We start from the raw sequence: 17,405 nt of genomic DNA, 5'->3' as shown, positions 1-17,405 counted from the left end.
CAGTTGTGTATAAGGCATGGATTTAATTCCTAATATATTCCTGTGCTAGCCCATGTACCTTGGCTTCCTTGAACACTTAGCTCTTGTGGTGGTTCCAGAACATCATCAGGATGTGGGATGCAGAGTCCATGGAAGAGCCCCAAGTCAAAGCATTCATGCAGGAGCTTCATGTTCACTCTTGAGCATACACTCATGAACCCAACAGCTACGCCTTCCACCTGAAACATTCAAAACATCTCATTACTCTATCAGAGCTTAAATGAATTCTCATCATGAAATTTCCATGAGTCCACACAACTTGGGCAGTTGATAGTTTGGCAGGCACTTTGAAATGTTTAAGAGAGGGAGCAGTGTTTTTCCTTTAGTAGTTCTAGTGTCCATCAAAATGCGGGCACATACGACATACTTTAAAAAATGTTCAATGAATGACAATCCTAGAAGTGGCTATGTAACATAGGGAAGCTGCCAGAGAGTTCTCAAGGGAAAACTCTTCAATAGTTAACATATGCCCTCTTTGCATAGACAATGCCCCTGCCTGTCCCATTTCTTTTTTTATTATCTCACTGTAAACTCAGCCTTCTGTCCAATAGTCTCCTCCCCTCCACCATGCATAGTTCTCAGTAAGACAAGCCATTGTTCCAGTGTCTATCTGAATGACCCCTGATTCAGAGAAAGTTCATGGTCACTCGCTCCTTATCAAGTAGGAATTCTATGGTTTTCTTGAATTCATTTATTTATTTGATTAGATGGTTACATGGGGAGGAGATGTGAGGAAAGAGGTTCAGTGGGAATATTTGAGTGAAGTTAACTTTTCAAACAAGTTCACTACATGGGTCTGGATCTGCAAATGGATCACCTCCCAGCAGCCTAACAGATACCTAGTTCTGAACTTCTTGGCCTTGATGAGGAATATACAGGTAGGAATATGAATGTGATATAATAAGAAGTACATATTCAGTTTTCACCTCTGTTCCAAGCATAAGCTCCTAAAACACTTGTAACTTCCTGAAAGGAACATTTTTTGTTTTTCATAATAAGTCCCTTTCAAAGATACTTGAGTTTATGTTAATGATGTAGTTCTTTGAGAATGGGGACTGGTTGTCAGAGGAACCAACCATGATTAGAGGAATGGAACTTTCAGCCTCACCTCTGACCTCAAGGGGAGAGGAGCTAGAGATTGAGTTCAGTCACTAATGGTAATAATCAATCATTAATGAAACCACCATAAAAAACCCTAAACAAGATTCAGGAGTTTCCAGGTTGGTGAATACATTGAGGAGCTAGGAGGTGGCACTCCAGAAAGAGCATGAAAGCTCCATGCCCCTTTTCCCACAGCTTGCTCTATGCATCTTTTCCATTTGACTGTTCCTGAGTTGTACCTTTTATAATAAACCATTAACAGTAAGTAAAGGGTTTCCCTGAGTTCTATGAGCTGTTCTAGTAAATTACTGAACCTGAGCAGCGGGTTGTTGAAATCCCTGATAGACAAGTGACAATCTGAGACTTGCAACTGGCATCTAAAGTATGAGCAGTCTTGTGGGCATGAGCCCTAACTAAACGTGTGGGACCTGTACTAACTCCAGGTAGTGTCAGAATTAAATTGCAGGGCACCCAGTTTGTGTCTAGGGAGCTGAAGAACTGGCTGGTGTGGGAAAAGCCCTATATGTTTGATATCAGGTGTTGTGAGTAGAGGGAACAAGTCATCTTTTAATGAGTAGCTGATCTGCACATATTATTGGTACTGAAATACTATAAATTAACAATAAAATTTAATTCTATCATATTCCACATTAAGAGATGGCTGTGATTGAAATTCTTTATTACGTCCCTTCAAGAAATCTGTATTTTATTAGTCTCTGCAAGGAAAGCATTTAAAGTTTTAAGAGAAGAGAAAAAAATATAGATCTTTAGTTAACAAATATTATGGTCATTGTTTTGCAATATATTCACATATCAAATCATTATGTTGTACGCCTTAAACTTATATAATGTTGTACATCAATTATATCTCAGTAAAACTAGAAAAAAATAATTTCACATAAATAATTCCTGTTGATTATTACATGAGTTTTAAGCAAATTTTGGTTGACTGATTTGACTCTGCCAGACTTATTAGAAACCAACATTTGCTGGGTCCTATCCTTCTAGTATTCAGTTTATTTCTTGAGACAACCATTCCACACAAGAAGTAAAACTCAACAATCACAGGCATTCTCTAGTCTCAAGAATGCAGCATCATCCATCTATGCCCACTTGGAGAAAATCGTTAATATTTTAACCTACTAAAGTAGAGAATTAAGCTACAATAATGCTCAGTCTTTTAAGTGACATAGAAAAATTAGATATTAAATTATTTGCTCTCAAATGTGTCTTCTAGTTTAAAATTATTTCTTTTCAAACGTGTTGAAAAATACATTTGAGATTCCCTTTATTTTCTCCTTAATGCTAAAATATAAGGAGAATTTTTAAAAATTAATTTTCCATGAATATTCTTTTCTTTACAGGTCACCCCAAAATGTCCTAGCCATAAAAGGCTGAATTTACACAGCTGTTTTATAAAGCCATTGACAATTGAATAAAAGTCCAAAATAAACATTTTAATTTTTTTCCCAAATAACAAGTGATTGTTTGTCTTGTTTGTACTTCTGAACAAAGGCTACGTAGCCGCAGTAGTCTGGCTTCTCTGTAATTTTAGGCCCAAGACTCAGCAGACGCTGATTAGCCAATCCATCTACCATATGTGCAGAAAGAGACAGCCAGGCTTACTCTCGGCAGGGAAAATTGGCATCCATCTTGGTTCACATGGAGATGTCCTTCTAATCTACAGTCACGCTGGCGCAACAAAACTTCCATGGCCTGAAATACCTTTTGCTGGCTTCACAGCGAGCTGCATGTGCATGATAAGAATGTATTATTTATAAGACCGCTGTTAGTAATGAGCTATTACACTAATGGCTCATTGTGTTTGGAATTTGATTTCAAATGGCATGGATCACACATTCTGATGAAAATGAGAAAAACATGTTTTGTCATTAGGAACAAAGATTTAACGTTCTTCAATTCTACAACCTGTTATATTCCCATCATTCATCCCGGGTTGTGACAATTCACAAAAGTTCACAATTATGGACTGCAATAGAGCAAGGATATATTGTGGAAATGTCTGCTTTTTCATTTGGGTTCCTTTCAAATAACTATTCTGATTTGAGAAAACTGTTCTGAAATATGAATTTGCAGGAGTGTTCAAATGCATCTTTGGGTGTTTTCTGGAAAAATAAATTGATTTAATGGACAGTTTTTACTTTTACAATGAAAAGGCATTGATTTCTGGCTGCTATCTATCCTCCAGGTACTTCCTACCACAAAGATGTCTTTAATTATCTTATGCTGAAGAGCAAAACTGAAGGTTTCATTACTGTTGTTGTTTTTCCTGTGAGGATCTACATGACGATATATAAGGCTCAGATTACTAGAAAATCACATGTGCAAATGGCCTTGTCTTCACAAGCAGGTCCATTTATGGACATGTGTGCCCTGTATCGTTCACACATCCATCTAAAAAGCCCTACAGTCACCCAACTCTTTTGGATGATGATACTCCACAATGAGGGTGCCCTCACTGTGACCACTGTCAGCTTTGATCCCCTCTTCCTGATGCCAAGGGCATGGCTGAGCTGGCAGGCTCACGGTAAGCCAGGACAAAGTTATGAAAAGCAACTTGCAGCAAAATGATAGCTCAAAACTCCTCCAAAGTAGCTATCAAGCTAAATAAAACCCTCACAGTTAAAACCTTTAACTAATCAAGAGGTTGCCACATGGCACAGGCATAGCTCTCAGGCATTCTATATATATGCATGGCCTGTAACTACCATGGACTGATCTGGAAAGAGACAAACTTTATGTACTTTGTTCCATTATCTCCAATCAACTGGAGTCGCCTAAAAGTATGGTATGCCAGTAAATGCCTAATTGGCATTTTAGGGGGAAAGCCCTGACTTATAGCTTTTCCATTTTCTGTGGTGTAAATACTACCATTGTGACCAATTTTAAGTTACCAATGTGATGCCATTGAACAGGAAGCAGGGAAGGGATGCCCAGTAGCTACCATTATATAATATTCCCACTATACAGAGGTCATAGACATAAATAACCTCGAGTACAGATAATAGTAAAATAATTAGGAATTGATAGGTGCTGAGTATTTATTAACTTTGTTTTTAATATCTTATTACACTTTAAGTTTACACAATTTAATTTTTAATAATGGCTGTGTTTAACAACCAGTTTGCAAAGTTCCTGAAGATTTAACAACTGGCTCTCATAAGCCAAAGTGAGCTAGTTCCAGTATACCACTGCCTCAAGGGCCAGCCTGAGCAAGTCCAGGTGGTTGGGAGAAGGGCTCAGGAAGGCAGGTGGGAGTGTAGTGACAGCACTGATCTTGAACCCAAAAAAGTTTAAGACACCAGATATAGTTTGGTACAGACTAAAGATCCACTCCCAGATCTTAAACTGGTTTCCCCCCTAATGAGGGGTTCAGTTTATGACCTTCCATTTTAAGATTGAGGTCCATGGTCTCGTCCCCACAGAACACAAAGCATCTGATGTCTGAAGCAGCATAGCCTCTCACAAATTGGCTCTCTTGAGACACCAAAGGAACCTTGCAGGATTAGGCTGTAAATTTCAGACTGCAACTTTTCTCTAATGTTTACACACAATAAAAATTTTTAACATGACTAGAGAGGGAAACTGCTCTTCACAGGCCCTAACTCAAGTGATCTGAGTTGAAACTAGCACTTTGAAACCAAAGAATTAAAACCGTTCTCCAAAGTGATGTCAGCATCATGGCAGCATAAAGATGTCCATCATTTTTGTCCCCCCACTCAACAGCAAATATTTAATATCCACCCATGAACAAAAGCTCTTTTGAGAAAGCTGTGGGATCCAGCACCATACGCCAAGGGGCCTGAGAGTAGTCTTGCATACCTGTGCATCAGGAAATAGGCAGACAGACCTCAGTCCTGGCTGTGGACCCCGTAGTGGCCTGTGAACTGGCTCCAGCCCCTCTTGGCATGGTCTGGGAGCCCCTAAACAATAATGACTTAGACAACCACTCACAGAGGAGAGAGCCTTTATCAAAGTATGGGTTTCTAGAGAAGTTCCAGGACTCCATTGGAGAAATATATATATGCATGAGTTCAAACACATTTAAGTTGGTAAGAGAAACAGTTTGATTTTACCCATATCACCCATTCCCAAGGAGGTACAAATTAGTGCCAAGAAAGACCCTTCTTGGCCTGTGATTTATTCCATGGGGGAAAGGAAGAACATGTGAGTGAGCACCAGTTTCCCCAGCTGTGTGGAATGCTTCCAAAGGGGCTAATTTCTCTTTTCTCCAATCTAGAGTACTAACTCCGGAGCTCCAAAATTGAGGAAGCAGGGGGAAGAGTCTGGGAAAGCAGCAAATAGGACTCTTTAATAAAGGACATTAAAGAAACACAGATCCTAACTGGATTGCAGATTCCATCAAGAAGCTTACCCATGACCTGCTGAGAATGCCTCATCTATGAATCCCCCAAACTGGTCCATGAGCACCCCCAGCTTTCTGCGTGCCTCACATATATACCACCCAACCCCATGGCTAGCTTGGTTGCATGCTCCTGACAGCAGCACGAGCAGGCTTTGGCAGATAGGTAGTGAATATATGTAGAAAATCAGTTGAATCTGTGGACTGAAGATACATCACAAACTTGACCTATAGTGCCACATTTGGGAAAACAAAAGAGGCTGTCAGGACTTGGCTTGGTACTTTGCAAGATCCAGAAAATGCATACAAGCTCAAGGATTCTGCCACAAGAGAAAGCGAGAAGCATGGAGCATATGTATCCATAAGAGGTCTGAGAAAGGCTTAGAATCCCTCCAAGAGATAACAGAAGTATTTCTCCTCTGAAGACAGTAAAGACTGAAGGAAGTAACTTAAAATGTGAAGACAGCAATACAAAACTCCAAGAAACAAACAAACAAAAAAACCAGGGAAACATAACACCACCAAACGATCACAATAATTTTCTAGAAACCAAACTCAAAGATACAGAGATATCTGACATACCAGATAAAGAATTCAAAATAGCTGTTTTAAAGAAATTCAATGAGCTGCAAGAAATCACAGAGAGACAAGTGAACAAAATCAGGAAAACAATACATGAACAAAATGAGAAGTCTAAGAAATAGACAGAAATCATAAAAAAAGCACTGAACAGAAGTTCTGAAGCTGAAGAATACAATGAATGAAACAACAAATGCAATAGAGAGCATCAATATCAAACTTGATCAAGCAGAAGAAAAAATCAATGAGCTTGAAGACAGGATCTTTGAAATCATCCAACAGAGAAAAACAAAAAGAATGAGAGAGGGAAAAGCCTACAATAGAATATACAGATGTCAAATGATATCTATTAGGTCCATTTGATATAAAATATTAAAGTCCAGCATTTTCTTGTTGATTTTCTGTCTGGATGTTCTATCCATTGTTGAAAGTGGGAGTTTTAAAGTCCCGTACTATTATTTTATTGTTATTTATTTCTCCCTTCATGTATTTTAGTATTTGCTTAATATATTTAGATGGCCCAATGTTGGAGATAGAGATAGATAGATAGATAGATAGATAGATAGATAGATAGATAGATAGATAGATATACACAGACATACATACATATATATACACACACACATATATAATTGCCATATATGACAAGCCTGCAGCTAACACCATACTTAACAGTGAATGTTTAAAAGATATTCCTCTAAGATCAGGAAGAGGACAAGGGTCCCCAAATATTCACCATAAGACTGGATGTCCTAGCCAGAGAAATGAGGCAAGAAAAAGAAATAAAAGACATTTGAATCAAAAAGAAGTAGAATTGTCTCTGAAGATATGACCTTATAGATAGAAAATCCTAGACTCCACGAAAAATACTGTTAGAACAAATCGAATATATAATCATGCTAAGTGAAATAGCCAGACAGAAAAAGTTGAAAATCACATGATATCACTTATATGTGGGATATAAATCTAAAAGCAACAAATGAGCAGGACAAACAAACAGAGACTCATGGACATGGACTATAGACTAGTGGTTACCAGAGGATTATAGAGCAGTAGTTACTAGTGGGGTGGGGAGGAGGGGAGAAATAGACAGAGTAAAAAGGGTCAAATATATGGGGGGTAGGGGAAGAGTGAAGTGGGTAAAGGTGATCAAATATGTGGTAGCTGAAAGAAACTAGACTTTGGATGGTAAACACACAATAGAATATACAGATGTCAAATGATAGTGTACACTTGAAAATTATATAATTGTATTAACCAATGTTACCCCAATAAACTTAATAAAAAAAACTAATTGACAAATTCAGTAAAGTTGCAGGATGCAAAATCAACATATAGAAATCAGTTGCATATCTATACATTAACAATAAAATATATGTAAAAGAAATAAAGAAAACAATTCTATTCATAATAGTATCAAAAACAATAAAAAGCTTAGGAACTAATTTAACCAAGGAAGTGTAAGATCCATACACTAAAAACACAAGATTGAAGAAAGAAATTGAAGAAGATACAAACAAAAAATGGAAAGATACCCTCTGTTCACGGAATGGAAGAATTAACACTGTTAATGTGTCCGTACTACCCAATGCAATCCTTATCAAAATTACAATGGTGTCTTTCACAGAAATAGAAAAAAAATCCTAAAATTGGTATGGAAAAACAAAAGTCCCCAAATAGCCAAAGCAATCTTGAGAAAGGAGAACAAATCTGGAATCATCACACTTCCTGATTTCAAACTATATTACAAAGCTATGGTAATCAAAACAGTATAGTACTGGATAAAAACAGACACATAAACCAAAAGAACAGGGTTGAGAGGCCAGAAATAAAACCCTGCATATACAGCCAACTAATATTTGACAAGGAAGCCAATAATACTCAATGGGGAAAGGATAGTCTTGAGAAAACTGGCTATCTACATGCAGAAGAATGAAAATGGACCATTATCTTACACCACTCACAAAAATTAACTTAAAATGGATAAAAGACAAATATAAGACCTGAAACTGTAAAAATCCTAAAAGAAATATACGGAACAAGCTTCTTCACATTGGTCTTGGCAATGAATTATTGGATATGACAACAAAAGTGCAAGCAACAAAAACAAAAATTTCTAAGAGGGACTACTCCAAACTAAAAGTTTCTACATAGCAAAAGATACGATCGACAACAGAAAGGACAAACTACAGAAAAAGAGAAAATATTTACAAACCATATATATATTGGATGAAGGGTTAATACCCAAAATATATAAACTCGTACAACTCAAGAGAAAAAAAATCCAAAGTAAAAGTGAGCAGAGGCCCTGAATAGACATTTCTCCAAAGAAGGCATATAAATGGCCAACAGGTACATGAAAAGATGCTTAACATCATTAATGATCAGGAAAAATCAAATCAAAACCACAATGAGATATCACCTCCTACCTGTTAGAATGGCTGTCATTAAAAAGACAAGAGATAACAGGTTTAGGCATGAGTATATAAAAAAAAGGAACTTCTGCACACTGGTAGCAGGAATGTAAATTGGTACAGCCACTATAGAAACAGTATGGAGGTTTATCAAAAATTAAAAATAGAACTACCATATGATGCAGCAATTCCACTTCTGGGTGTACATTCAAAGAGAATGAAAACGAAATCTTGAAGAGATATCTGCACTCCCATATTCATTGTAGTATTACTCATAATAGCCAAGATGTGGAAACAATCTAAGTGTCCATTAACAGATGAATGGTTAAAGAAAATGTGAGATATATATATTATTCAGTCACTGAAAACGAAGGAATACTTGTTATTTGCAGTAACATGGATGGGTGTTGATGGCAATATGCTAAGTGAAATAAGTCAAAGAAAGAAAGACAAATACTGTATGATATCACTTATATGTGGAATCCAAAAGAGCAGAACTCATAGAAACAAAGTAGAATTGTGGTTACCAGGGAGTTGAAGGAAATGGGGAGATGTTGGTCAAAGGGCACAAACTGCCAGTTATAAGACAAGTTCCCTGGATCTAATATACAATGTTGTGATTATAATTAATAATACTGCATTATAAACCTGAAAGTTGCTAAGAGAGTAGATCTTAAGTATTCTCACCACAAAAAGGTTAGTAATTATGTGAAGTGATGGAGATGTTAGCTAATGTTATCTATTTATGGTGGTAATCAGTTTGCAATATGTTATCAAATCAACACATTAAATTCACCCAATGTTATATGTCAATTACTACTCAAAAAAGCTGGAAAAAATAAATAAAAGCCTTTTTCAAAAAAACAAAGGCTTGACTAAACTGGATTCATACAGTTTGGTCATTAAAAGTCTTCACTGGGGTCTGTATGAATCATATTACTTCTCAGCAGTTTTTGTCTCATCATGTAAAGACAGTTTTTCAAAATGGTGTTGCTAGAGCCAAATGCTTCTTGACCCTTCCTTTTGTCATTATCCTGAGGCTCTAAGTGCAATGAGAACATGTGACAACAAACCCTTAAAGGAAAATACAAAAATTTTAATATGAATAAACATACAAAAAAATCCTTTCAATGTAGAAGAAATAACTATTTTGGACCAGTACCTCAGAATCTAAATTTAAGGTTAGCTCTCTAAAAAACTAACCTCTCCCTCTAAATTGATCTCATTCTTCATTAGATGTGTTTTTCCGTCATGTAGATAAATGTTTCACCACCTGGACTACATATTAAAATCATGTGAGGAGCTTTTAAAAAATGCTGATTTTATCCCACCCCAAAAGATTAATTTAATTGGTTTGAGTACAGCCTAGCATCGGGATTTTTTTTTAAAAAAATGAGATATAATTTATCTACCATAAAAATAAGCCTTTAAAAAGTATATAATTCAGTGGGTTTTAGTATACCCACAAGGATGGATGTACATCATCATCACTATCTAATTCCAGAGCATTTTATTCCCCACAAAAGAAACTCCATTCCCGTTATTAGTCACTACCATCTGTCTCTTTCTCCAGTCGTCAATCTATTTTATGTCTCTATGGACTTGCCTATTCTGGGCTTTCATACAAATGGAAACATATACTATGTGGTCTTTACGTCTGGCTGCTTTCATTTAGCATAATGTTTTCGAGGTTCAAACATGTTGGAACATGTACCAGTACTTCATTCCATATTAATTCCTAATAATATTCCATTGTATGGATATATCACCTTTTTATCTATTCATTAGCAGATGAACATTTGGGCTGTTTCCACTTTTCGGCAATTATGAATAATGCTGCTATGAACATTTGTGTACATGTTTTTGTGTGGACATGTGTTTTCAATTCTGGAGGCAGATCTACTGGGTCAAATGGTAATTCTGTATTTAACATTTGAGGAAATGCCAGGCTGTTTTTTAAAGTGGCTACACCATTTTACAATCTCACCAGCAGTGCAAGGGTTTCAATTTCTCCACGTCCTCACCAACACTTGTTATTGTCCTCTTTTTAGTACAACCATGCTAGCAGGTGTAAAGTGGTATCTCGTTATGGTTTTGACTTGCATTTCTCTAATGACTAATGTTGTCAAACATCATTTCATGTGTTTATTGGCCATTTGTATACCTTTTTTGGAGAAATGTCTATTCAAATCCTTTTCTCACATTTTATTTGGATTATTTGTTTCCTTATTGCTATATGAGTTCTTTATATATTCTGGATACAAGTACCTCGGCATGGGATATTTTAAAAGCTTCCCAGGTGATTCTCATACACACCAAGCTTGAGAACCACTGATCATTAAAAGCCTCAAATTGATCATATTATCAAAATAAGAGAACTTTTGATTCCAGTTTTGTCAAATAATGAGAAATCAGTGTATAAAGAATAATGAATCCCTAAACAAATCATCCTAAAACTGTTAAATTCCTACCTTTGAATGCTTTTCAAAGTCCTTCTTTTTAAAATGAAGTCAAATATCCACTTGAAAAAAAAAAGTAATTTGTGTTCATCTTTGACTGAACCTTGAGATTTCATGAAGGAAATATTCAGGTACAGGGCTGGATACCCAAGCCCATAAAAATTCTGACATGCAAAAGTGAAGCATAAAAATTCATTCAAAATAAGAATATCTTGTTGTCAAAAACAATCTTCAGTCCAAGCTTAGATAAACCTCTTTCAAAGGCCTTTACAAAAAATGCCTTCTATATTTCTCCTCTGATGCAAAAAGAACATCTTAGCTCACATTTGATTGCTTCCTGTTCTCCATTCCTAAAATTATCAACAGAAGGCTGACCTTGTGAAGTCCCTGTACACAAGTCAATAACAAGCCATATGAAAGGAAACTTCATTCCTTTATTTTTTTTAAACAATTTTTAATTTTCATTATAGTCGACATACAATTTCATATTAGTTTCAAATCTGCAACATAGTGTTAGACATTTATATAACTTAAGTGATCACTTCAATAAACCCAGGACCCATCTGGCACTATACATAGTTATTACAATATTATTGACTACATTCCTTATGCTATACTTTCTATCCCCATGACTATTTTGTAACTACTAATTTGTACTTCTTAATCCCTTCTCTTTTTTCACATATCCCTCTAAAAGCTCCCTCATTTGACAACCAACAAATGTTCTCTGTATCGATGAGTTTGTTTCTGTTTTGTTTGTTCATCTATTTTTTAGCATCTACATAGAAGTTAAATCATCTGTCATTTGTCTGTCTTTATCTAACTTCCTCCACTCAGGACAATACCGTCCAAGTCCATTCATGTTGTTGCAGATGGCAAGATATCATTTCTTTTTACAGCTGAGTAATATTCCACTGTATATGTACCATCTCTTCCTTACCTGTTCATCCACTGATGGACACTAAGCATGCCTCTATTTCTTGACTATTGTAAATAATGCTGCAATGGACATATGAAAGCACAAGTCTCCTCAAAGAAAGGTTTTGGATTTCTTTGGATAAATACCCAGAAGTAAGATTACTGGGTCCTTCTTTGTCTCTTGTTATAGCCTCTGTTTTAAAGACTATTTTGTCTGGTACAAGTATTGCTACAGCAGCTTTTTTTTCCTCCTGTTTCCATGAAATGTCTTTTTCTATTCCTTTAATTTCAGTCTGAGTGTGTCTTTAGATCTGAAGTAATTCTCTTGTAGACAGCATATGTAGGGGTCTTGTTTTCTTACCAATTCAGCTACCCTATGTCTTTTGATTAGAGCATTTAAATCATTTACATTTAAAGTAATTGTTGAGAAATAAGTAGTTATTGCCATTTTATATATTTTTTATCTTTTTTTCCCCTTCTTCTTAAAGAAGTCCCATTAACATTTCTTGTAATACTGGTTTGGTGGTGCTTTTCTCTCTGTTTTTAAGATTCTCTCTTTCTGCTTTTAAGATTCTCTCTTTGGCATTTTAATTACGATGCTTTTGGTGTGGACCTGTTTGGGTTCATCTTGTTTGGGTCTCTCTGCGCTTCTTATGCTTGTATGTCTATTTTCTTCACCAGGATAGGGAAGTTTTCTGTCATTATTTCTTCAAATAGGTTTTCAATTCTTTGTTCTCTCTCTTCTTCTGGTACCTCTATAATGTGAATGTTGGTATGCTTGATGTTGTCACAGAGGCCCCTTAAACTATCCTTATTTTTCTGAATTCTTTTTCCTCTTTGCCAATCTGGGTGTTTTCTGCTTCTTCGTCTTCCAAATTATAAATTCCTCTGCTTCATCCAATCTACTATTGATTCCCTCTAATGTATTCTTCATTTCAGTTATTCTTCATTTATGACTGGTTCTTTTTTGTTTTCTATCTCCATTTTTATGCTTCCTGTCTCTTTGCTAAAGTTCTAAGATCATTTAGCAACCTTATGTTTTGAACTCTGTATCTGGTAGGTTGCATGCCTCCATTTCATTTAGACCTTTTCTGGAATTTTCTCCTGTTCTTTTATGTGAGACATGTGTCTTTGTTTCCTCATTTTGGCTGTCTCTCTGTTCATTTCTATGTATTAGGTAGAACTTCTATGTCTCTTGGTCTTGATAGAGTGGCCTTATGTAGTAGATATCCTGTGTGGCCCAGTGGCAGTCTCCCTAGTCATCTGAGCCAGGTGCTCCAGGTATGTCCCTTATGTGGGTTTGTGTGTGTCCTCCTGTTGTAGCTGAGACTTCATTGCTGTAGGCCCATCAATGGGATGGACTGACCCTGAGACTGATCAATTGTGAGGACTGGCTGTGATTACAACTGTGGAAGAACTGACCCTATGAAGCAGGATTTGCTTTAGGGGTGCTCTGGTGCCTGCTGAATCTGGGTGTGTCATTTATGTAGGTGATTTGATGGTGCTCTAGTGTAAGCTGAAGCTGGTCACCAGGTGTTTTGGTTCTGGAGCCTCTTGGGAAGGGCTCTGACACAGGCAAAGGTCAGCTGCTGCCTATGCCCTGCCCAGAGCCACCTGGTATGGGCTAAAAGTGATCTTCAGATGGTTGCCTCTTGTGCTGGGCTTGGAGGTGCCTAGGAGAGGCTAAGCTTTGAACTGAGGCCAGCTGCCACTAGTGCTGGCTTTGGGGCTAGAGGTCAGATGCTGATGCTGCTTGTTTGGGGTTTATGAACCTTTGAGAGGGTTTAGAAAAATCTGCAGAATTAGCCAAGTCAGGCTGTTTATATGGAAAAACCACTAGAAGTGGCGTGAGTGGGCCCACAAGTTGGGTAAGGCAGGATCTGAGGGATTCACTAAGGCGGGTTGAACAGTGGTAGCCAGGTTAATGGAGACTCAGCTATGGTGCCTGCCTATGACTGCAGGCTGGGTGGGGGGAGGGCTCAACAAAGGAACAATGGATCTGCCAGCACTTCTGTCTGGGAGAAAGCTGCCCCTCCGGTCCTCTCCCAGGAATAAATGAAGAATAACTGAAATGAAGCCAGACAATTTAGTTCCTTCTCTTATGTCCCTGATGCCTTTCGAGCTGCATCCCTGGTGCTGGAGCTCAGAGCGAGTAAGTCTGTCAGCAATTAAGTTCATGCATGGGCTATTTAAGAGGAGGACCTGGGACTCCAGCAGCTCTTTGTCTCACTCAGCCACAGTCTCCACTGGTTTACACAGCCAAAAGTTATGTGGACTTCTCTTCCTGACACTGGCATCCTGGGATAGAGAGCCTGGTGTGGGGCTGGGAACCCTTGCTTCTCAAGGAGGACTTCCACAGCTGAGCTATCCCTCCCAATTTTTAACTGCCACATGTAGGTGTGGGACCATCCCATTCAAAGTCTCCATCTCCTTTACCAATCTGGAACCCACTGATACCTAAAATTCTGTAAGGGAGGAGTGTCCCTCTGTGAATGCCTTCAGCGGTGGGAAAAGGATGAAAGATGGTCTCAAGAGTTGCAGGTTTGCTCGTACCAGCCACCCAGGGTCCTGAGTCAGCCAACTTGCTACTCTGGGTTGAGACACAGTTAAGCTTGCTAGCTTGCCAGTTCTCTTTTTTGTCCCTTTTCACTCTTTCCTTTGGGTGTGGACATCTAGGTCTACAGTTAGCAAACCAAAAGATGTGGGATTCATCTTTCTTCACTCCAATCCCTACCTCCAGTCTCAGTAAAGCCTTCCTGGATGGACATTGCAGAATCAGGACACATGTAGAACATGTGACCACAGTCAGTGGGCATAACTGACAGGCTCACAGGGCCAGGCTGGTACAAGGTGGGGAAGATGGCCTGAAGAGTCATGAAACACTGGGGCACAGTAAAAACAGTGGTGGGCTGGAGGGCACCTGAACACCTACGGTGGCAGCCACTCCAGAGCTCCAACTCACTGGGGCCCTGATGAAAAGCAGACTCAATATGAAATTCTCCTAATTTTTCCAATTGTTATAGACAATTTTCTAATTTTAATTACTACGTTAACATAACAAAATTTAATACAACATTAATACAACAAAATTTAATCATAATAACCTCAATCAAATCATGAGAAAACATTGGACAAATCCAAATTGAGAAATATTCAAAAAAAATAACTGACCTGTGCTCTTCAAAACTGTTACCATCATGAAAGACAAAAACAGACTGGGAAGTTGTTCCGGATTATAAAACCCCGAAGACATATGACATTTGAGTGCAACGAATGATCTGGATTTACTTTTGCTACAAAGGTCATTATCAGGACAGTCAGTAAAATCTGAATATGGTCTACAGATTGAATAATAGGATTAAGGGAATTGAAATGGCTTGACTTGATTAGTGTACTACAGTTATATAAGAGAACATCTTTGTTTTTAGGAAATACACACTGAAGCATTTAGTGGTAAAAGGGCATTACATCTGCAACTTACTCTTAAATGGTTCATGTAATATATTTATATGTCTGTCTACCTATATCTATATCTATGTCTATATAACTGTATATCTATACATCTGTCTGTCTGTCTATATTTCTATCTATCCTATCTATCTATCCATCTATCCATCTATCCATCTATCCATCTATCCATCTATCCATCTATCCATCTATCCATCTATCCATCTATCCATCTATCTATCTATCTATCTATCTAAGAGAGAGAGAAAAGGCAGGCAAAGAGAATGACATAGCAAATACAGTAAAATGTTAACACTTAGGGAATTAGAGTGCTTATAAGTTTCTGTAACTGAAATTTTGTTAAAACGAAAGGTTAAAAATTAGTTTCCAAGTCAAACCAAATTCATCTGCCATCAGGATGCTGGTTTATAACTTCTGATCTTTGGGATCTTAGGGTCTCAAAAATCACCCCTAGATATTCTTCAAGGATTTTCCCCCACACCCTAACCCTAACCCCTACCTCTAGAGACACAGCAAAGAATCTGTAGCAGCCTGGGGATCAGGAGGGACCTCACAAAACCCTAAAAACCTAAAACCAGTTAACACTGGGAGTGGGGGTGATGCCACAGCTCAGAAGCTGGCCTGGTATGCCACTTGGAAGGGCATGGGGACGAGGGACGAGATGGCAGCTCAAGGCGTGCTGGGAAAAACCAGGAGCAACATTGCTTATTTCATTTCTTTCATTAAGTATATCCCTAGGTGGATTAATCACCAACCTCACATACGACAGCGTGATTCTCTTCATCTTGGGCCTCTATTAGTTCAGCCAGGAAGTATTCGCCATAAGTTGCTTTCAGAATTGTGTTATGGTACATAAATATTGGCATGAGATCATCATGATCTTCTACCCTGTTTAACAGAAAGGCTTAATTTAAGTGTTCATTCCTTCAATTGAACATCTACTATGGGCTAGATCCTGTTCTAAAGGTCAGGAATACAGCAACATGTTCATGAAATGAACTTACACTCTAATAGGTGAAATAGAGAATAAATGGAATAAATAAAACACTTCAAACGTTTCAAATTAGTGCTTTGAGATGAAGAGTGATGGGTTCAAGTGGTAGGGAAGACCTTTCTGAGGAGGTACATCAGATCTGAGACCTGAATAAGGACAGGAAGCTTTGTCAAAACATGGGGGTGGAAAATTCCAGGCAGAAGGAACACACTAGACATGTCTGAGTGTGAAATGTAGGGCAGCATTTGTCATGGGCCAAAGGACAAGAAACTGGGGACAGCACTGCCCAAATGTGTTCCAAAGAACACTACTTCTGTGACATTGTCCCCAGCATTCCCATCCTCTCCCTCCCCACGCCCCCAAAAAAGGATTCTACTGTCTAAAAACAATTTCCTACTATAAGTCCCCTCCTGGACTGTCATAGTTATGTATTAAAGACTCTGAAAGTACTACAATAAAGAATTTTAACCTTGTTTATGCATTTCTCAGAAAGTGGCCCATGGTATCCTTTATTCCTGAGACATTGCTATACTTCCTGTGGAGTGAGAAATGCTGGTTTAAAGGTAATGAAGCTCTGCTCACCACTCTGGGGACATGCACATCAAATCTCCACCCTCAGGACCTCTACAGTGACTTTGACTGCCAGTGTGTGTTTGGGGGTAGGGAAGACACAAGAACCAGGTTTACGGCAGCATGGTGATGCTGGCCTTTGGACCCATTTTGCTACCATATTTAACATTCTTTTCTTCTTTTCAGTACATTCTTGGTTTTACTTATTGTTCTACCTTACTTGTCTAGGATGTTCTTATACTTTTTTCCTGGTATTTTTCTTATTAAAATGTTCCACATTTGTATTATTTTTTTTGTAGTGTATCTGATTTGGCTACTAACCTTTACCATCCTCCCCACTTTATGTCATTACTATGCTATCTTCATCATCCCACTTTATCTTCTATTATATTCTCTTTGATATTAATAGTAGGTCTATCTATTGAGTGATTAGTATGTATATAAAGCTCAGGGCTTTATCCAGATTATTATAGCAACCT

General features: G+C 37.8%; 1 protein-coding gene across 9 annotated transcripts in view; it reads right to left on the bottom strand.

The window, feature by feature from the left end:
• CFAP61 (cilia and flagella associated protein 61) overlaps positions 1 to 17,405 on the bottom strand; it is a 296,212-nt gene that overhangs the window by 235,594 nt on the left and 43,213 nt on the right. For 8 of the 9 annotated variants that reach the window (XM_023537742.1, XM_023537746.1, XM_011370806.2 and 5 more), the window contains 2 exons: positions 16,118 to 16,250; positions 59 to 218 (listed from right to left, as the gene is read on the bottom strand). In XM_023537742.1, coding sequence (XP_023393510.1) covers positions 59 to 218; positions 16,118 to 16,250 — 293 coding nt within the window. The remainder of the gene's footprint in view (positions 1 to 58; positions 219 to 16,117; positions 16,251 to 17,405) is intronic. The other variant, XM_023537747.1, reaches the window with a different exon arrangement.

Source organism: Pteropus vampyrus, unplaced genomic scaffold, assembly GCF_000151845.1.
Source record: "Pteropus vampyrus isolate Shadow unplaced genomic scaffold, Pvam_2.0 Scaffold7, whole genome shotgun sequence".
In the NCBI taxonomy this organism is placed as follows: Eukaryota; Metazoa; Chordata; class Mammalia; order Chiroptera; family Pteropodidae; genus Pteropus; species Pteropus vampyrus.
This window is presented reverse-complemented; position numbering and strand designations above follow the sequence as displayed.